Source organism: Mobula hypostoma, chromosome 22 (assembly GCF_963921235.1).
Source record: "Mobula hypostoma chromosome 22, sMobHyp1.1, whole genome shotgun sequence".
In the NCBI taxonomy this organism is placed as follows: domain Eukaryota; kingdom Metazoa; phylum Chordata; class Chondrichthyes; order Myliobatiformes; family Myliobatidae; genus Mobula; species Mobula hypostoma.
This window is the reverse complement of record NC_086118.1, coordinates 1,344,344-1,366,292: the sequence shown is the minus strand read 5'-3', so window position 1 is coordinate 1,366,292 and position 21,949 is coordinate 1,344,344. Positions and strand designations below refer to the sequence as shown.

The following is a 21,949-nucleotide window of genomic DNA, read 5'->3' as shown; positions in this document are numbered from 1 at the left end:
AACATCCAGCACATTTCAAACAGATCCAGAGAGAAGAGCTTTCCAGAGGGACAACATGTGCCCTGATGTGGAGGTGACTGTCTCTGGATGGGTGAAGGAGCTGAATGGCTCATCCTCATTGAGTATGGTGTTTTTCCATCAGTGACTCACTCTCTGTTCTCATTGAATAATCGATGCAGGTTGAATGTAACAATTCCAGCAGATTCCTCCCTGTCCACAGGGTGCCAGCGATTGCCAGGGAAATGCACATTGGGTAGGTGTTTGGCCAACTTTGGCAAATACCAGTTGTAAGTCATCATCTGAAAAGCAAGCAACCTGAAGTTATTTTCTTTACTGTCAAGGGACAACTATAAATAAATGATGCTTAAAAATGGCCGTTTGTGCCTTTGCATCAGAATCATCTTTATTATCACAAGTATGTTATGAAATTTATTGTTTGATGGCAGGAGTACAATGCACTACATAAAATTACTTTAAGTTACAGCAAGAAATATATAATAATAAATAAATAGGGCCTACTTGTAGCTGAATGCAGATTATTCTGATCAAAGAGCTTTAGGATATGTGACGGATACACAGCAAGAACAGGCTCTGACCTGAAAAACTGCTGACCAATAGGAACTTACCTCTTTGACCCCCATTCTTATTCCCCATTGCCACAACCCATTCTCCCAACTACTTCCCAACCTCCCCAATCTCACACAAAATACTAGACTAGAACGGGGGTTTCCAAGCTGGGTTCCACAAACCCCTTGCTTAATGGTATTGGCCCATGGCATAAAAAAAGGTTGTGAACTCCCTGCGCTAGAGGAACTCAGCAGGACAGACAGCATCAATGGAAGGAAGTGTACAAACAACTTTTTGGGTCAAGACGTTTCACCTGGACAGGTCTGGACCCACGTCCACTCTTACCCAGCTAGGGATTCCCTCTCCAACCCAGAATCCAGGCTCTTCTGATCATTCCCTATGTTCCTCATTCTTTTACTGAACTCTCACCGTCAGGATAATGACCCTCTCTGTCACCCTCCCCAGTGAAAACACTTCTCCACATCTGAACCTTTATTTTCATTAAGCTCCCCCCCCCCCGCCCGGCCACAAACCCCACCACTCCCAATATCCTTTTCCAGCACGTGGGTTGGGGAGAGAGGGAGGAGGCACCTCACGTATCAATACCAATCTACATACAGCAAAAATCTGAAACACTCAGGATATTTTTCAGGACTGACAATTTTCTGGCAAATTTGTCTACAGCATCATTGCTGGTTTAGTCATAGCTCCTGAGTAAAACGAGGTTGTTGGAGGAAAAGAAATGTTTAATAATTTAAAAATAGTGAATAGAATAACATTATATCTGATAATCACAATAAAGAGATAGGACCAGGGCAGTGAGACAAGTCAATAAGAATGGTGTCCTTCCTTGCAAAATGGCAACTTCTTCAGATGTAGCTTCCCACAGCCTTGTTAGTTTATTAAATCTCCATCATGCAGTTCATTTATTTCATTATTAAATGTCGCAGGAGCAGAATAACACACTTTTCAATGTACCTTCCGTTTCAAGCGAGTGTGGGTAACAAAACAAGCTGAGTTTAAAGAGTTAACTGGAACCAGGGCCCTGGGAAGTATTTGGCAAACATCATCCGAGGCAATTAATCACCCAGTTTGGGTACCAACCTGTCCGTTTGCTCATTCCTTTCTTTCAATAGAGCCAGTGGTGAACCATGGGGTGTCAGATGGTGAGTGAGAAGCTGAACCATCAGATTTTTATTGAACTCATTACTCAACTCTTTAGAAGATCTGCTTTAATCTGTAAACAATTTCCCATCCCATCCTATCCCCGAAGAGTGCAAAAGGATAGGACTCCCTTGGGAACAGCCATGGATTTGATGGGTTGAATGGCTTCCTTGTCACCAGATTTTAATTTTTTTTATTTACAAATATAGCACAGCACAGTAACCAGTCCTTCTGGCCCATTGAGACTGTGCCACCCAATTGCACTCATGACCAATTAACCTTCTGTCTTTAAAATGTGGGAGGAAACGGGAGCGCCCGGAGGAAAACCACATGGTTGCGGGGAGCAGGTAGAAATTTATTAAGTACAGCAGTGGGAATTGAACCGGTGTCACTGGCACTGTAATGAGCACTGCGCTACTGTACCACTCTTATTGCGTGGGGTTTCAATCCAGATCATGCTCCTGGATCACTGCCCAGCCCTCATCCTTTCTGTTGTGTCAGCAGCCCTCATCTCTGTTACCTCCTGATCCACCAGGCTGAGGTCAGGTCTCTGCCCCTCACAGTAGTGAAGGTATCGCAGGGAGTTTCCTGGGAGGTCTCCACGGAGCAGGACGATGGCATCAGGAGGCATGCTGCCCAAAAGATTTCTGCCAAACTTATCGACAACATCATTGTTACTCTTGTCACAGATCCTGTATAACATGAGATTGTTGAAAGAAAAAAACCCATTAATGGTTAAAAACACAATAGAAACATGTTTTTCTATATCTCAAGTTCCAAAGTCTTTTTGCCCTTTTCTATGATAAAAAGGAGAAATGATCATTGAGGATCTCATCCATCTCTTGAACACTCCAAACATAGATGTCCACATTGATCTATTCTCTTTCAGTTGCTCTTTTTCCTTTAAAATCCCTTTGGATTTGCTTTAATCTTCTCTGCCCAAGCTATCTCATGTCCCTTTTTGCCCTCCTGATTTCCTTCTGGAGTTCACTCCTGCATCCCCTACACTGCTCCAGACATTTACCAGATCCCAGCTGCCTGTATATGACCCTTGCCTCCTGTTTCTTGACCAGACCCCTCAATGTTCCTCATCTCCAGGGTTTCCTACTTCTGCCAGCCTCGCTCTTCACTCCTGCAGGAACATGCATATCTTCAACTGTCAATATCTCATTTTTAAAAGTCTTCCTCTTCTGAGATGTCCATTTGCCTGGAAACAACCTACTCCAATCAACCTTGCCAAATTTAGAACTAACCTGTGGACCCCAGATCTGTCCCTTTCCATGGTCATTGCCGCCAAAGTGTTCCCCCACTGACACCTCTGTCATTTGTCCTTCCCAATTTCCCCAAGAGTAGGTCATGCTTTGCCCTCTCCCTGGTATGGCCTTCAATAAATTGCCCGAAGAAACTTTCCAGAACCTACTGAACAAACTTCATCCCATCTAAGCTCTTAGCACCATGGCTGTCCCAGTCTATATTAGAAAAATTAATATCCCCTAGTACAACACCCTATTACTCTTGTCACTTTTTGCATATTTGTTGCTCTAACTCCCATTGATTATTAGGGGTCTGGAGTACAAACCCAACAACGTGATCATCCCCTTGTTTCTCAGCTCCACCAATAAGGCCTCACTGCACAAAACCTCAGTAATTTCATCCTGGACTACTTCCATGACATTCCCCTTAATGCAACATTCCCATCTCTCCTCCACCTCTATTCCACCTATAGCACCTGGTAAAACATAATCTAATCATAAATTTACCAATTTTTTCAAGAAAGAATTACAATTAAAACAAAAATAGTATAGATATAACGTTGCTAAACAGAAGTGATTAGGGTTTTTACAGTTGGTTCAAGCACTGAAGTAGCTGTTTTTGAAACTAGTGGTGTTGGACTTCAGGCTTCTATATCTCCTGCCTGATGGCAGATGAGGAAAGAAGGTATGGTCCAGATGGTAGGATCTATGATGATGGATACTGCCTTCCGAGCAGCGCCCTCTGTAGATGCTACTAATGGTGGGGAGGGATGTGTCCATGATGTATTGGGCTCAGTCCACTATTCTCTGCAGCTTTTTGTGTTCCTGCACATTGGAATTGTCATACCAGACTATGATGCAACCACTCAGGATACCTACAACACTGACCTGTAGAGATTTGTTAGACAAGCTGAATTCCCTCACCCTCCTAAGAAATTAAAGGTCCTGGCGTGCTTTTGTTATGATTACATCTGCTGGACAGGTCAGCTGATACGTTAACATCCGTGAAAGCTGCTAACTCTCTCCACTGTAGACTGGCACATAGTCCCCTTCCTGAAGTCAACAGTCCTTATCTTTAGTTTTGCTACCATTGAGCAACAGACTGTTAATATCCCAATCCAATGTAGCAGTCCATGAGTTCATCCGTTTTACCTGTCAAGCCTCGTGTATTTTAATAAAATATGCTCTCTGCCATGCTGCTACCACTGAATTCTATCTCCATTTCCAGCCTCCCACCCTCCTGCCAACATAGGACCAATGTTTTATTAAACATGTTATCCACTTCTTATTTAATTATTAACGGTTTTATATTGCTATATTTATACTCTATTCGTGGTTGGTGCAACTGTAACGAAACTCAATTTCCCTTGGGATCAATGTCTGTCTGTCTGTCTACTCCAGACTGACTCCACCATCACCTCCTCCAACTCAGGATTATACCTGTGAAGTTCATTGTCCCTCAGCCTCTAACATTAGACAAAATTTTGGAATCATACCTTGACGTGATTTGATTTGCCTCATCTCCTCTTTTACCTCTGTCCAATCTTCTCTGTGTTGTAGTTAGTCTCAAACCTTCTGAATAGTTCCTTCAACCAACACACATCAAAGTTGCTGGTGAACGCAGCAGGCCAGGCAGCATCTCTAGGAAGAGGTACAGTTGACATTTCGGGCCGAGACCCTTCGTCAGGACTAACTGAAGGAAGAGCTAGTAAGAGATTTGAAAGGGGGAGGGGGAGATCCGAAATGATAGGAGAAGACAGGAGGGGGAGCGATGGAGCCAAGAGCTGGACAGGTGATTGGCAAAGGGGATATGAGAGGATCATGGGACAGGAGGCCCAGGGAGAAGGAAAAGGGGGAGGGGGGGAAACCCCAGAGGATGGGCAAGGGGTATAGTCAGAGGGACAGCGGGAGAAAAAGGAGAGAGAGAGAAAGAATGTGTGTATATAGATAAATAACGGATGGATTATGAGGGGGAGGTGGGGCATTAGCGGAAGTTAGAGAAGTCAATATTCATGCCATCAGGTTGGAGGCTACCCAGATGGAATATAAGGTGTTGTTCCTCCAACCTGAGTGTGGCTTCATCTTTACAGTAGAGGAGGCCGTGGATAGACATGTCAGAGTGGGAATGGGATGTGGAATTAAAATGTGTGGCCACTGGGAGATCCTGCTTTCTCTGGCGGACAGAGCATAGGTGTTCAGCAAAACGATCTCCCAGTCTGCGTCGGGTCTCGCCAACATATAGAAGGCCACATCGGGAGCACCGGACGCAGTATATCACCCCAGCCGACTCACAGGTGAAGTGTCGCCTCACCTGGAAGGACTGTCTGGGGCCCTGAATGGTGGTAAAGGAGGAAGTGTAAGGGCATATGTAGCACTTGTTCCACTTACAAGGATAAGTGCCAGGAGGGAGATCAGTGGGGAGGGATGTGCGGGGGGAATGAATGGACAAGGGAGTCGCGTAAGGAGCGATCCCTGCGGAAAGCAGAGAGAGGGGGGAAGGGAAAGATGTGCTTAGTGGTGGGATCCCATAGGAGGTGGCGGAAATTACGGAGAATAATATGTTGGACCTGGAGGCTGGTGGGGTGGTAGGTGAGGACCAGAGGAACCCTATTCCTAGTGGGGTGGCGAGAGGATGGAGTGAGAGCAGATGTGCGTGAAATGGGGGAGATGCGTTTGAGAGCAGAGTTGATAGTGGAGGAAGGGAAGCCCCTTTCTTTAAAAAAGGACATCTCCCCCGTCCTGGAATGAAAAGCCTCATCCTGAGAGCAGATGCGGCAGAGATGGAGGAATTGCGAGAAGGGGATGGCATTTTTGCAAGAGACAGGGTGAGAAGAGGAATAGTCCAGGTAGCTGTGAGAGTCAGCAGGCTTACAGTAGACATCAGTAGATAAGCTGTCTCCAGAGATAGAGACAGAAAGATCTAGAAAGGGGAGGAAGGTGTCGGAAATGGACCAGGTAAACTTGAGGGCAGGGTGAAAGTTGGAGGCAAAGTTAATGAAGTCAACGAGCTCAGCATGCGTGCAGGAAGCAGCGCCAATGCAGTCGTCGATGTAGCGAAGGAAAAGTGGGGGACAGATACCAGTATAGGCTTGGAACATGGATTGTTCCACAAAGCCAACAAAAAGGCAGGCATAGTTAGGACCCATACAGGTGCCCATAGCTACACCTTTAGTTTGGAGGAAGTGGGAGGAGCCAAAGGAGAAATTATTAAGAGTACGGACTAATTCTGCTAGACGGAGCAGAGTGGTGGTAGAGGGGAGCTGATTAGGTCTGGAATCCAAAAAGAAGCAGAGAGCTTTGAGACCTTCCTGATGGGGATGGAAGTATATAGGGACTGGACATCCATGGTGAAAATAAAGCGGTGGGGGCCAGGGAACTTAAAATCATCGAAAAGTTTAAGAGCGTGAGAAGTGTCACGAACATAGGTGGGAAGGGATTGAACAAGGGGGGGATAAAACCGTGTCGAGGTATGCAGAAACGAGTTCGGTGGGGCAGGAGCAAGCTGAGACAATAGGTCTGCCAGGACAGGCAGGTTTGTGGATCTTGGGTAGGAGGTAGAAACGGGAAGTGCGAGGTGTGGGAACTATAAGGTTGGTAGCAGTGGATGGGAGATTCCCTGAGCAGATAAAGTCGGTGATGGTGTGGGAGACAATGGCCTGGTGCTCCTTAGTGGGGTCATGATCGAGGGGTAAATAAGAGGAGGTATCCGCGGGTTGTCGCTGTGCCTCGGCAAGGTAGAGGTCAGTACGCCAGACTACAACAGCACCCCCCTTATTGGCGGGTTTAATAGTAAGGTTAGGATTAGTGCAGAGGGAGTGAGGTTCACCAGCAACTTTGATGTGTGTTGCTTGAATTTCCAGCATCTGCAGAATTCCTCGTGTTTGAGTAGTTCCTTATTGTTAAAGAAATAAAAGAACAATTCTAAATTTGTACCATTCCCTTTGAATCCTCAAGATTACCACTGAACCAAAGTAGTCATCTGAAAAACTGTGAGCCACTGTGTACAGGGCCATGACCCAACATCAGTGGAATAACCAGCACACTAGCCAGCCCAAACACTAGGAAAGCTTCCTTAAATTATGTAGGACTGTTTAGGTCTCTCTGAGAAGGCAAGCAGACTCACTTTAATGTTACTGCAGAAAACATTTGCACTGACAGTGTGAAGCTCCCTCAGCTTTACCCACATTATTCTGACTGATGCATTACAATCTGGTACAATTCGAATGCACAAGAATAAGTAGCTGCAGAGAGTAGTCACTCTGCCCAATACAACCTGGCCACAGCCTTCTCCACTATCAATCATATCCACAGGATGTGTTGCCTCAAAGAACCCATCATTCAGGCCATGCCATCTTCTCACAGCTACCATCAGGCAGCAGGTGCAGAAGCCTGAAGTCACATTCCATTGGAACTGCCACTTCCTCTCAACCATTCAATCCTTGAACAAACCAGCGCTACCCTAAGCACTACAGTTTAGCAACAGTATCCTCACTTTGCATCACAATGGACATTCTTTTTTCTAATCATGTTTTTTCTTGTATAATTTTTGTACAATTTATGTTTTTCTTTTGCATGTTGTATACCTAATGCTCTATGCCTACGATGCTGCTACAAGTGTTTCATTGCACCTATACGCGCCTATTTGTGCACATGACAATAAACTGGACTTGATACTGAATTTCCACACTGGGTCAACAATAACTCCACTGAGCCGAGACCTAGCTGACTCCGTCAGGATGACTTATAAAACTGCCTTACCTGTAGTTGAGGTGGATTTGGAAGACAATGAGGAGAACGGGTGGGAGCCATTCTGCCCAGTGCCACAGTGAGTGACTGCCCATTATTTTCTGCAGCAAAGGGCAGACTGAAGCTAGACCACAGCCTGCCAGAACACAAACCACCAAATTACTCTGTAGCCAGAACCTTTCAACCTGTAGAAAGAAAATGAACAATGTCTGACTGTCATACAACATGGGAAGAGACCTCATGGCACAGCATAAACATGTCAATCATCAAGTATCCCTCTATACTAATCCTGTTTTCCCTCCTGCATCCTATCAGCCCACTCCCCTCCCCCACCACTATTCCCTTGCCATCCACAGCTACACAGCAGTCAGTAAACCCATAAACTCATATTTCTTCGAGATGTGGGTGAAAACCAGAGCACCAATGGAAATCCATGAGACCACACGGAGAGCATACAAACTGCACACAGGCAGCACCCAAGGTCAGAACTGAGCCCAGATCTCCATGGCAGTGAAGTAGCAGTGCAAACAGATGCCACTGCGTTGCCCCAAACTGTGTTCCAGAATGTGCTAGAAGATGTAAAGCACATCAGCTGGGTTGGTTTATTTGGAATACTAAGGGTTACGAACAGCTCTACTTTTGATAATGAAGGGTTAAGAGGGAAAATTCAAGCTGTGGAAAGTTAGCAGGTGGGCATCACACACTCACAAACAGCTTAAAGCCAACATTTTTTTTGTCTGTTTGAATCACCCTAATCTAGAAAGAAGGTGCACACACGAAATGCAGGTCTGGCAGCGTACTTACAGGGAATTAAACAGTTGTTGTTTTGGGTTGAGACACTTCATCAGGATGATTTCCTTCCATAGACACTGCCTGACCTGCTGAACTCCCTCAGCATTGTTTGTGTGTTGCTCAAAATTCTAGCATCTGCAGAATCTCTTGTGTCTCTGCAAAGGTGTTACTTTCTCTCCTGAGTGGCAGTTAGCATACGCACTATAAATGTAGTCTCTCTTTGTTATGGAAAGGTTTACAGGGGTTCCCAACCTTTTTAATGCCATGGAACGTTACCATTAACTGAGAGGTCTGTGGAACCCTAGGTTGGGAACCCCTGGAGAACATAACTTCTACTGGGGCTTGGTATACAATATTGCCCATTCCTACAGGAATAAATGCACCTGCAAGAGATGTAAGAGTAAAATGATAATGTAAAAGATAAAGTCAAGGGTGTGAACTCTGTAGTTTAGCTGAGACCATGGGAAATAGAAAAGGTTAACAAAGGAATCAAACTCCATGGGAAAACGCCCACAGAGACAAGGGCTGCTGACACAACAGAAAGAATGAGGGTTGAGCAGTGATCCAGGAGCATGATCTGGATTGAAACCCCACGCAATAAGAGTGGTACAGTAGCACAGTGCTCATTACAGTGCCAGTGACACCGGTTCAATTCCCACTGCTGTACTTAATAAATTTCTACGTGCTCCCCGCGACCGTGTGGTTTTCCTCCAGGCGCTCCCGTTTCCTCCCACATTTTAAAGACAGAAGGTTAATTGGTCACAAGTGCAATTGGGTGGCGCAGTCTCAATGGGCCAGAAGGGCCTGTTACTGTATTTCTAATTTTTTATTTAAATAACCGGAGTGCTCAGAAAAATACTGGCAGGCCTCAAGTTTGGTAAATTCACACAAAGAGTTACAGAAAATACAATGCAAGGGTGATTTAGCAAGGAATATAAAAATAGATGACAAGAGATTCCACAAGTATGACAAAAGAAAGAGAAACAAAAAATTAGCGGCTTTTCAGACACTAAGATAGGACAGCTTAGAGGTTTGAAACACTCTTCCCCATGTCTCATTTTCCAATAATTCCAGATTGACATAGAATAATAAATTCTGACTTGGCCTATGGGTCCATTCTTACTATCAGAGTTCAGAGTAAATTTATTATCAAATTACACATATGTCACCATAATTACCCTGACAGTCATTTTCTTGCAGGAATGCACAGTAGAACAAAGAGATAAAATAGAATCAGTGAAGAACTACAACAAAGACCGGCAAGAAACCAATGTTCAAAAGATAACAAACTGTGTAAATACAATAAGAAGTTAAGTCTATAAATAAATAATACCGAGAAGACAAGTTTTGGAGTGCTTGACAGAAAGTCGAAAGGTTGTGTTCAGTGTTGGGGTGAGTGAAATTATCCATACGTTCAGCAGCCTAATGCTTGAAGGGCGATAACTGTTCCTGAACATGGTGATGTGGAACTTAAGGCTCCTGAACCTCTTTGCCGCTGATATCAGCAAGAAGAGAGCATGGCCTGGATGGTGGGAGAGGCATTCAGACAGAAAGCACCCAGGATCAGGATTGAATCTGGGTCTCCAGCACTAAAAGGCAGAGGCTCTACCAGCTACACCAATGTGCCACACACGTTGCCTTCTCCTATTACATTGCAGCTGGGTCTAAATCCTGGAATTGCCACCTTATCACCTCTACAGGAACACTTTCACCAGTGGTTCAAGGTGGCAACTCACCACTGCCTTCTCAATAAAAATTAGGGATGGGTAATGCTTCAGTTCAGGGGTCCCCAACCTTTTTTGCACCGCGGACCGGTTTAATATTGACAATATTCTTGCGGACCGGCCAACGGGGTGTTATCACGACTGGAATATAGGTGATAAGTCAACTATAAGTCACTTATAAGTGGCTAATACACTCAATTTCATTTCTAAAAGGGTTTATCTAACGAATTTAATATTAAACAGACAGCGCATATTTTCCTCGCATGAATATAGTGACAAGTCAGTTATAAGTCACTTATAAGTCAATAGCATCATAACATTTTAAGTAATGTTTGGATATTAAACACACAGCGCATATTTTCCTCGTATGAACATATAAAATTATTGCAACACACCAATATTGCTGAATCAGTGGGAGCCCTGGGCTTGTTTCCCTGCAACAAGACGGTCCCATCGAGGGGTGATGGGAGACAGCGATACTCGAAGGGGGTTCCTTATGTCCAGTCTATTCCGCAATTTAGTTTTCGTTGCATTCATTGCAGAAAACACCGCTTCGCAGAGATATGATGTTGGAAATGGAAGCAACGTTTTCAGTGCTTTCGTGGCTATCTCAGGATATTCAGCCCTGACTTTGATCCAGAATGCCAGCAGAGATGTTATGTCAAACATACTTTTCAGCCCACCGTCATTTGCAAGCTCGAAGAGTTGATCTTCTTCCCGCTCTGACATGGATGATTCACTGAGGACATTCACAAATGGGTCACGGACCCATTCCTTTGCACGTCTTGGGTCATTTGCGGTTGGGAAGTAACACTCGAATTCTGTCGACAGTGAAGATAGGTGATCACACACCAGCTGTGAGAAGGACAGTGCAGCCTCAGTCTCTCCCAAAATCCCAGCTAATGTTGGGAACATGTCAAATATGCCCCTGTCCACTCGCCGTCCCCACAGTTCCAGTTTGGCTGTGAAAGCAGACACTTTATCTGCCAACTTGAAGACAGTTGTCATTCTCCCCTGAAGTGACAAATTGAGTTCATTGAGCAGGTTGATAATGTCACACAGATAAGGGAGTTTCGCTATTCACTCCTCGGCACTGAAGTGTGCTGCCAGTGGTGACTTTTTTCCTGAAAGAAATCTCTGTAGCTGCTCTCTTAACTCAAAAACCCTGGCCAGGGCTCTCCCCCTTGATAGCCACCTGACTTCAGTGTGTAAGAGAAGGCGTTTGTGCTCTGCATCCATTTCCTCGCAAAGCTGCTCAAACAGACGCGAGTTAAGGGCTTTTGCTTTGATGTGATTGATAACTTCAACAACGTCACTCAATACGTTGTTAAGATCAGGTGACATTTTTCGGCTAGCCAGCACTTCCCTGTGTATGACACAGTGTGTAGACTGGCATTCAGGAGCAATCTCTTTGACTCGGGTAGTGAAACCAGACAGCTGTCCAGTCATAGCTGCAGCCCTGTCTGTGCATATTCCAACACAGAATGACCAGTCCAGTTTGCCTGACATGTAGTCATTCAAAGACTTGAATAGTTCTGCCCCAGTTGACAGCGGCAGTGCACACAACATATCCTCGTGCACATCGTCTTGAAATATATATCGCACATAAACCTTGCTGTCGATATCGGTAGACTCGTCGACCTGGATAGCATACCATGGTGATTCGTTAAGCCGTTCCAATAGCGGTGCTTTGATGTCCTCCACTATGTCATCGATTCTCCGTGAAACTGTGGTAGATGAAAGAGAAACCTGTGCCATCTTGTTAGCTGCAACTTCTCCCAACTGTTCACCGCACATGTCCTTGGCAGCAGGCAGAATCAATTCTTCACCAACAGTGAAAGGCTTCTTAGCCTTAGCAATACGGCCAGCCACTAAGTACGACGCTCTCAGAGCAGCAGCATTTGTGGAGGTGGTGACTCTCAGCACTTGCTTCTGTCCCGTTTGCTCACGTTTTTTCTGCACAAAAAACTCAACGGTTTGTCTTTAAGTGCAGGGTGTTTGGACCCAAAGTGCCGAAGCAATTTTGAGGGCTTCATTGCCTCATTAGGCAGCTTGTCTCCACATATCACACACAGGGGGCTTGGAGCGTGTGAGTCACCAGTCGCAATAAAGTCATATTTTATGAGCGACTCGTCGTATTTTCTGTTGAAGGAAGCTTTCTGTTTTTTTGCAGTTTCAGCCTCAGCTGTCTCTGCATTATCATCACCGTTAGGCCTTTTATACTTTATACTTTGTTGTTGCCAAACAATTGATACTAGAGCGTACAATCATCACAGCGATATTTGATTCTGCGCTTCGTGCTCCCTGGAGTACAAATCAATAGTAAATATTAAAAATTTAAATTATAAATCATACATAGAAAATAGAAAAGGGGAAGTAAGGTAGTGCAAAATAACCCGAGAGGCAGGTCCGGATATTTGGAAGGTACAGCCCAGATCCGGGTCAGGATCCGTTCAGCAGTCTTATCACAGTTGGAAAGAAGCTGTTCCCAAATCTGGCCGTAAGAGTCTTCAAGCTCCTGAGCCTTCTCCCGGAGGGAAGAGGGACAAAAAGTGTGTTGGCTGGGTGGGTCGTGTCCTTGATTATCCTGGCAGCACTGTTCTGACAGCGTGCGGTGTAAAGTGAGTCCACGGACGGAAGATTGGTTTGTGTGATGTGCTGCGCCGTGTTCACGATCTTCTGCAGCTTCTTCCAGTCTTGGACAGGACAACTTCCATACCAGGTTGTGATGCACCCTAGAAGAATGCTTTCTACGGTGCATCTATAACAATTAGTGAGCATTTTAGGGGACAGGCCAAATTTCTTCAGCTTCCTCAGGAAGTAAAGGCGCTGGTGGGCCTTCTTGGCAGTGAACTCTGCTTGGCTGGACCAAGTCAGGTCATTTGTGATATTGACCCTAAGGAACTTAAAGCTTTTGACCTGTTCCACTTGCGCACCACCGATGTAAATTGGGTCGTGCGGTCCACTACTCCTTCTGAAGTCAACAACCAATTCCTTCGTCTTGCTGACACTGAGGGATAGGTTATTGTCTTCGCACCATGCCACCAGATTCTTAATTTCCTCTCTGTACTCAAACTCATCATTACCCGAGATACGGCCTACAACTGTGGTGTCATCAGCAAACTTATATATTGAGTTTGATGGAAACTTGGCTACACGATCATGGGTGTACAGTGAGTACAGCAGGGGGCTGAGTACACAGCCTTGTGGGGCACTGGTGCTCAGAGTGATTGTAGAGGAGAGCTTGTCCCCTATTTTTACAGCCTGGATCCTGTCTGTGAGGAAATTGAAGATCCAGCTGCAGATCTGAGTGCTAAGGCCCAGGTTCCGGAGCTTAGGAATCAGTTTATTTGGAATGACGGTATTAAAGGCAGAGCTGTAGTCAATGAAAAGGAGCCTTACGTATGCGTCTTTATTCTCCAGGTGTTCTAAGGAGGAATGTAGGGCCAGAGAGATGGCATCTGCCATTGACCTGTTGCTCTGGTAGGCGAATTGCAAAGCGTCGAGGTTGACCGGTAGGCTGTGGTTGATGTGTGCCATAACCAATCGCTCGAAGCACTTCATAGCAATTGATGTCGGAGCCACAGGTCGATAGTCATTCAGGCATGCCACCTTGCTCTTCTTCGGCACTGGGATTATCGTTGCCTTCTTAAAACATGAGAGGATCTTAGACTGAAGCAAGGAGCAGATGAAGATGTCAGCAAACATTCCAGCTAGCTCGCTCGCACAGGCCCGGAGAACCCGTCCCGGGATGCCATCTGGGCCCGTTGCTTTCCTTGGATTTATCTACAGAAAGGCCCTTCTAACGTCCTCCTTGGTGACGATGAATCTCGATGCCACCAGGTCCATTTCATCCGGAGGGAGCGGGACGTGCCTCTTCTGTTCGAATGTTGCGTAAAATACATTAAGTTCGTCAGGAAGAGAAGCGCCACAGTTATTGATTGGCTTTCCGGAGTTCACGCCTGGATTCTGTGTAGCGACTGGTATTCCCAGACCTAAAAGCCGCAGCTTTAGCCTTCAAAGGGGACTTGACCTCATAATTCATCAAAGGTTTCCGGTTAGGGAATACCCGGATCGTCTTGCGAGACACACAGTCCTCTGTGCATTTCCAAATAAAGTCCGTGACAGCTGAGGCATACTCATCGAGGTTAGCTGCTGAGTCCTTGAATACTAACCAGTCCACCGATTCAAAGCAGTCACGGAGGACCTTCATCCGTTTCCTCCGTCCAACACGACACTACTTTTGACACCATGACCTCCCGCTTCAGTTTCTGTTTGTAAGCCAGGAGGAGGAGTACGGCCTGATGGTCCAATTTTCCGAAGTGAGGCCGTGGGATGGAACTGTAGGCATCCTTAACTGCTGTGTAGCAGTGGTCAAGTATATTCGGGCCTCTAGTGGAGCAGGAGACATGTTGGTATAACTTTGGCAGCGCCTTTCTGAAGTTGGCCTGGTTAAAGTCTCCGGATACCTGGTCTCAAGTTCACTGATGTTGGCATACAGTATGTTCAGAGCACATTCCACGTCCACCTGGGGGGGAATGTAGACCGCTGTCAGTATGACCGAGGTGAATTCCTGTGTCAGATAGTAGGGACGACACTTCACCGACAGGTGTTCCAGGTCTGGGCTGCTGGAGTTTGTCAGTGCCACTGTGTCCGAGCACCACCCATTGTTGATCAGTAGGCAGACACCACATCCCCTCGTCTTGCCCGAAGACGCCGTGCGGTCCATCCGATGGATCGAAAATCCCTCCGGTCGGATGGCACAGTCGGGGGTGGCAGGGGAGAGCCAGGTCTCGGTGAAACAGAATACACAGCAGTTCTGCATCTCCCTGCAATAGGTGAGTCTCCCTTTAAGATCATCCACCTTGTTCTCTATGGCTTGCACATTAGCTAGTAGGATGGTGGGCATAGCGACCCTAAAGCCCCTCAGCTTCAATCTGACCAGCAGCCCAGCTCTTTTCCCATACTTCCTCAGTAAATAGTGCATCTTTCCAGGTTTCCATCGATGCAGTGTGTTGTTGGCAGGTCTTTGAGGTTGGTGGACGCGTCCCACGGGGATCGATCGGCGGGTCGTGTCATCGGGCGCTCCGGGTCGGGCCGAGTGACGGGGGAGGCTCCGCTGCCACTTCCAGCTGCCGGGGGCGCAGGCTGTCTATTGGGTTGGGCCCCAAAGTGGACACTTAATCCCGGAGGGCCGGGCTCCTGGCTGAAACAAGTCAGTGAGCTGAGTCACGGTTGCAGAGGCCTCCGCTCCAGCCGAGCCTCGGGCTTGATTTCCGAGGTCGGCAGCGGAGGCCTCACTTCCGGCAGTTTTGGATGTCCACCAACGGAGTTTTACGGTGGTCACTCTGGGGAAGCGTCCGGGGCACCTTGAGGTCTCCGACGTCACTTCTGTGTGGTTCTCTGCTCCAGAGGTGCTATTCGGGATGGGCCGTGTCTCCAAGCGCTCCGGCACGGTAGCAGGCCGCGGGTCTCTGGGAACTTGGTGGGCCTCAGACCAGGCCTCGCTGGTCGGGTCCAGGTGCGGTCTGTAGTTGAAGAAGCAATTCTGGCGTGGTGATCTCCAGCTGGGTCAGTAGCTTCGCCAGGGTGTTGTTGATCTTGCTAGATGTAGCAGATTGGAGGTTCAGAAGGGTTTCTCGGGTATAGGATAGTGTAGAGGGCAGTTTGTTTGGGAGAGCACGCACAGAGTCGCCAGATACTGGTGCCATCTTGTATCTTTTATGTCCCCTACCACCTCTTCCAAAGAAACTCTCAAGCGATGTTTGTTTTTTACTCATCGAGTAGTTGTAGGTTAATGACTGACTGATAACCTCATGCGGGTAATGACCTCACGTGGGTTCAAGTTCAACAGTGGGCGTGACAGGGAATGAGGAAAGGTGCAGCTGACTCATATCGTTTCATATCGCCAAATCATATTGTTTCCTCACGGCCTGGTAGCGCATGCTTTGCGGCCTGGTGGTTGGGGAGTACTGCTTTGAAAGAAAAAAAAATCATGAAACAAAACAATCTTTTAAACTCCAGAGAACTTACTTAACTCTCTTTAGATCACAGGCTTGCAATTCCAGAAACCACTCTTTAAATTGACTGCACCCACTCGGTGCAAGTACATTTTGTTTAATAAAGGAAGACCGAAATCATACAGAATGCTCTAAATGAGGTGCTACATTAGTTATAATTAATAATTTCTCACTCTCATTTTTGGGGGACCTTGGGGGTTCATCTCTTTTCAGGTTCACTAACTTTCATTCATGTTCTTTTGTTCTCTTCACTATCTGTTATTCGATTTACTCTTACAGCCACAGAGTTCTGCTGGCCCACTGCATCTGTACCAACTACACAAATCCCAGTGACACACATCAAAGTTGCTGGTGAACGCAGCAGGCCAGGCAGCATCTCTAGGAAGAGGTACAGTCGACGTTTCAGGCCGAGACCCTTCGTTAGGACCCAGTGGTCTGGTTTAATTCCATTTCCCTTTATGCCTTGCTTATTCCAGTTCTTGTGAAGATGGCTCTAAACTATTATCACCCTCCTCTGGCAGCACATTCCAGATACCACGGGGCATAGGAGCAGAATTAGGCTATTCGTCCCATCGGGTCTGCTCTGCAACTACCGACTATACAGTGTGAAAAATGTGCCCCTCAGAACTCATCCCTCTCACCTTTAGCCTATGCCTTGTAGTTTTTGATATCCCGCCAAGGGAAACAGACTCTGGCTACATCTCTCATAATTTATATCCCTCAATCATTCACCTTCATTCCAGGGGGAAAAGAACCAACCTATTCAATGTCTCTTGATAACTCAAGCCTTCCGATCCAAAAGAGTTATCACATTAATAATGATTTGTGTTAATTGTATATAGTCAAATAAAACAAGCCATGCTTGCTCTCAGTCTGTGTATCAGCTGAAACCTTCTGAAGTTAAAAGTTGAATAGAATGGAAGTACTGTCTTTGGTATCCTCCACAAATTCAACTTTGCAGCAAATAATTCTATTCCATCCCCATGCACTGAGGCTGACATCATATAAATGTCCCATCTTACATCATCAAAACTAACCAAATCTACCTCTGTACCATATTGTGCACCCCCACCCAGAGCATCCGCTGCCGAACCACTTGTCCATGCCTTTGTCACCTCAAACCCAAATACTGCAATGCACTATCTTCCATAAAGTAAAACAACCTCATCTAAAACTGACATTTCTATTCAAAATTTTGTACCAAAATCTGTTCAACCACCATCCATATACAATGGATTCTAGTTAGTTGGGCCTGGGCCATCGGTAATCGTGGCAGCTCTTGAAGAACAGAATCTACTTGAGAAAATAGCCAGGATTCCCTTCATTTCTTTGGGACACTATGCCACCTAATTGGGGCAGGAGATTGTTGCTGGGCAACTTCTAACCAGCGTCAACACGTGCACCTGTGTGGCCGTTAAACCCTGCACTGTGTTTAGAAGCAAACAATTTTTAAAATAGCATCAGTTGCATGTGTTTGTGTTCAGAAAGCAGTGATATTTGTCACTGATAACTGGTGAGCAATATGCAGTAAGACAATTCAGAACTGCTTTGCTTACTTGTGGTTTCAAGCACTTAGGCTTGGAGCTGTCACAAATGGCCGGGTGTGATAATCTAAATGATAACTTAAAATAATCTAAAACTGTGATAAGACTGCTGAATGGATCTTGAACCGAATCCGGGCCGTACCCTCCAAATATCCGGACCTGCCTCTCGGTTTTTTTGCACTACCTTACTTCTCATTTTTCTATTTTCTATTTATGATTTATAATTTAAATTTTTAGTATTTACTAATTTTAACTATTTTTAATATTTTTGATATTTAATATTTGTAATCCAGGGAGTGTGAAGCGCAGATTCAAATATCACTGATGATTGTACGTTCTAGTACTAATTGTTCGGCGACAATAAAGTATAAAGTATAAAGTGAAAACAAAACTATTTCACTACTTAAACAGGTTAGGGACTACGAAGAATTTGAAGGTATCAGTAATCATCTTTAACGTTACAATGAAAATGAAGATTTGGAAGATGCAATCAACAAAAACATCGTACAAAGGCGGTCCATTATCTAAACTAGATGTCTATGCTGGTTTTGTTCATTGCAATCGAAAGAATGCGTACACTGGATGAATTCCTCCATCGATTACTATTAGGAACTAATACAGTTTTATAGTACTGTAGTAGTTTTGGTAGTGTTTTAATTTGTTCAGTATTTCTCATTTGTTTCTCATTTAAATGGTAGTTTGTTTTTTTAACAACTTCCATGAAACTTCAGCTAACTGAGGCAGCCACTTAGTTGAGCCATAATGCACTGGACCCACTGATCCCAATTAACTGAAATCCACTGTAATTGGTAATCAACACCAACTTGTGTTTATTTTATGACTGGATTTCTTGGTTTCATGTCTTGCAATAGCCTTGACCCACCCTTTCTCTGCAACCTGTGTTCTCCAACCCCATTACAATCTCTATACTCTCTTCCTGTGTTACATCTCTTGGTTACGTCATTTTAAGCTCAAGTTCCCTCCCTAGTGATGACCACTTAAAGCAACACTGTAGCTGAGCTAAAATCAGAATCAGGTTTATTATTACTGGCATGTGACGTGAAATTTGTTAACTTAGCAGCAGCAGTTCAATGCAACACATAATATAGAAGAAAGAAATAAATCTTATTCAGTATACCTTATACAGTGTATAGGTGTATTGAATAGATTACAAAACGTGCAGAAAACAGAAATACTATATATTAAAAGAAGTGAGGTAGTGGCCAAGGGTTCAATGACCATTTAAGAATTGGATGGCAGAGGGGAGGAAGCTGTTCCTGAATCACTAAGTGCATGCCTTCAAGCTACTGTAATTCCTATCTAGTGGTAACAGTGAGAAAAGGGCGTGCCCTGGCTGCTGGAGGTCCTTAATAATGGACGCTGCCTTTCCGAGACACCGCTCCTTGAAGATGTCCTGGGTTCTGCAACTTCTCAATAGGATTGTGGGAATGATGGTATTAAATGCTGAGCTATAGTTGATGGACAGCATCCTGACATATGTATTTGTGTTTTCTAGGTGCTCTAAAGCCGCGTGGAGAGCCACTGAAATTGCATCTGCCGTTGACCTATTGTGGCGATAAGCAAATTGCAATGGGTCCAGGTCCTTGCTGAGGCAGGAGTTCCACTTGTGAATATTCACTCCTTCTTGGAATTATTATAAAACAGAAGAACATTTAATAACAGAAAGTGTGAGGCAGGTCAGCAACAACAGAAGCAACATCTTTTCACTGAACATTTTCATTTTGTCTGACATTCTCTTTCTCTCCCCTCCACATTGTGAAGCACAGCAAGTTCTGTTTTCTACAACCCCGTTCCTCAAGGCAGCTCACTGCCAATCTCACTACACTGCCAGGTCTAGTGTGGTGAAATGCTACAACCTCAAATCCGTGCAGCACTGGGGCTAAATTTCACCCAGTATTCTTACTTCAACTCCAGACTGTTACAACAGCATGACACCTCAATCACTTTCTCTGCAGCAGAACTGACAAGTAGTTATTTTGATTTTTTTTGTTTATTTTTTGTGCACAAATATTTTTAAAATATTTAAATTAAATTAATGTTGTCATGTTTGCAATGTACTGCACTGCTGCTTCAATATGCTAAATAAGAAGGCATTTATACCGTGAGTCTATTGCCTATGACAACAATAAATGAACTAGAATAGAGAATGCTGACCTTTAGGCTTCAATCTTGGTAGCACCTCGAATTGCATTCAGATTTTGTCACCAAGATACAGGAAAACTATGCCCTAACAGCAGTGCCGAGAGGTAATAGGAAACTGACCTGGGTCAGAGCCTGAACCAGGAGGGACCTAAAATATACTGAGGTTAACCCCAAAGTGAACCGAGAGCATAAGAAAGGGAAGCAAGACACAAGGGGAAGTTTAGGTTGATTTCAGGATTTGTTTACTCCGAGAGTTGAATATGAAAGCTAACCAGCAGATGGATGTGCCATGGGGATAATTACAGGGTCTACGGAGACGGACAACCTTTCTAACTATTGAGAGTCTTCCACCCAGCAGGTTCAAGAGAGACACACGACTACTGAATGACCATCCAGTGCCTAAACTATAGCATATCCTTCAATATGACGTTAATTGTTCCATCAGGTCCATGTTAGTTCCCAGCACAGCAATCCCATTTCCCCTCTTTTTCACTCTCATCAACTTCCCTGTTGATATTTTTGCCACTGACCTACACCAAAGGTAATTGATAGAACCCAATGAATCTACTAGCATGAGTTTGAGATGTGGGAGAAAGAGGAGCCCCTCGTGGAGACGCACACGATCACAGGGAGAACATCGTGGCCAGCAACCTGAGACCCTGGGGCTCACAGCGGTGACTGCTGCTCCAACATGCCACGTGCTTTTCTTTTATTTCAATAAATTTACCAATGGCTCAGTGACGCTGTGGTCATTTGTTTTTGTTTACTTATGCTGGCTCATACCTGGAAAAATGTGATCATCAGATTGAACAGTTGGCAACACACACAAAATTCTGGCGGAACGCAGCAGGCCAGGCAGCATCCATAGGAAGAAGCACAGTCGATGTTTCAGGCCGAGACCCTTCGTCAGGACTAACTGAAAGCGAAGGGTCTCGGCCTGAAACATCAACTGTATCTCTTCCTATAGATGCTGCCTGGCCTGCTGCGTTCTGCCAGCATTTTGTGTGTTTGCTTGAATTTCCAGCATCTGCAGATTTCCTCATGTGTGCGTGAACAGTTGGCACGTCAGGTAATATGAAACCAATAGAGCAATAGCACTGGCACTGTACAAAATGTACTGTAAATCAGTTGGAGTTATAGCACACTACAAAGTGAATCACACGCTAAACACATCTCATCGCATTATCAAATACACTCGATAAATCACTAAGACACTCACCACACCGATAAAGAGAGGTTTGGTAATGTCCAGGTTAGCTCTCCAGGAGAAGAACAAGGAGTAGGAGCACAGCATCACAGTGAAAAGCCACAAGACCGAGGACTGAGGGGAGCTCCTGCAAACACATAACAATCCAGACCCTCAACAAGTCCATCTGTTCCATCACAGCCACAAACCACCAGACATCTACATTCTGAGCATGACAACATTTCACAGATGGGGGACAAAGACAGTTCAGATCAAGGAGGGTGTTAGATAGGGAGGGAGGAATGTCCCTTTCCCCTTAGCAGAGAGGGCATTAACTAGAAGGGCCTGATTTGGTAATTAACCGAATTACAGAAGTGTTAAAAGCATTCAAGATATCAGATAATGTATATAGTACACAACCTGAAATTCTTACTTTTCAGAGACATCCACAAAACAAGAATCCCAAGAATGAATGGTGTAATATCAGAACCCAAAGCCCCCCTTCCCCACTCCCACAAGCATCAACCCTCACCATCCCCCTCACTTGCACCAGCAGAAGCCCCACCACCACCCCCACTCAATAAACAGCAAAGTTCTGGATCTGACTGCTGGAAAAGGCAGTGGTGGCAGAAACCTTCACCACATTTTAAACACTGCCCAAAACCCAAAATGCTAGGGACCAGAAGCTATGAAGTGGGATTTAACCAACTGTTGTTGGTTACCATGGATACAGAGAGTAGAATCCCCACGTTCCATGCCATGAGTTGTATGATCTTCTGATTCTCTCATT

At 45.1% G+C, this 21,949-nt stretch overlaps 1 protein-coding gene across 1 annotated transcript in view; it reads right to left on the bottom strand.

Moving 5' to 3' along the window:
• Positions 1-21,949, bottom strand: part of tmem260 (transmembrane protein 260) — a 67,018-nt gene that overhangs the window by 19,327 nt on the left and 25,742 nt on the right. Inside the window, exons 9-12 of the mRNA XM_063030857.1 lie at positions 21,193-21,307; positions 7,743-7,915; positions 2,252-2,423; positions 151-299 (exon numbers count right to left, since the gene is read on the bottom strand). Coding sequence (XP_062886927.1) covers positions 151-299; positions 2,252-2,423; positions 7,743-7,915; positions 21,193-21,307 — 609 coding nt within the window. The remainder of the gene's footprint in view (positions 1-150; positions 300-2,251; positions 2,424-7,742; positions 7,916-21,192; positions 21,308-21,949) is intronic.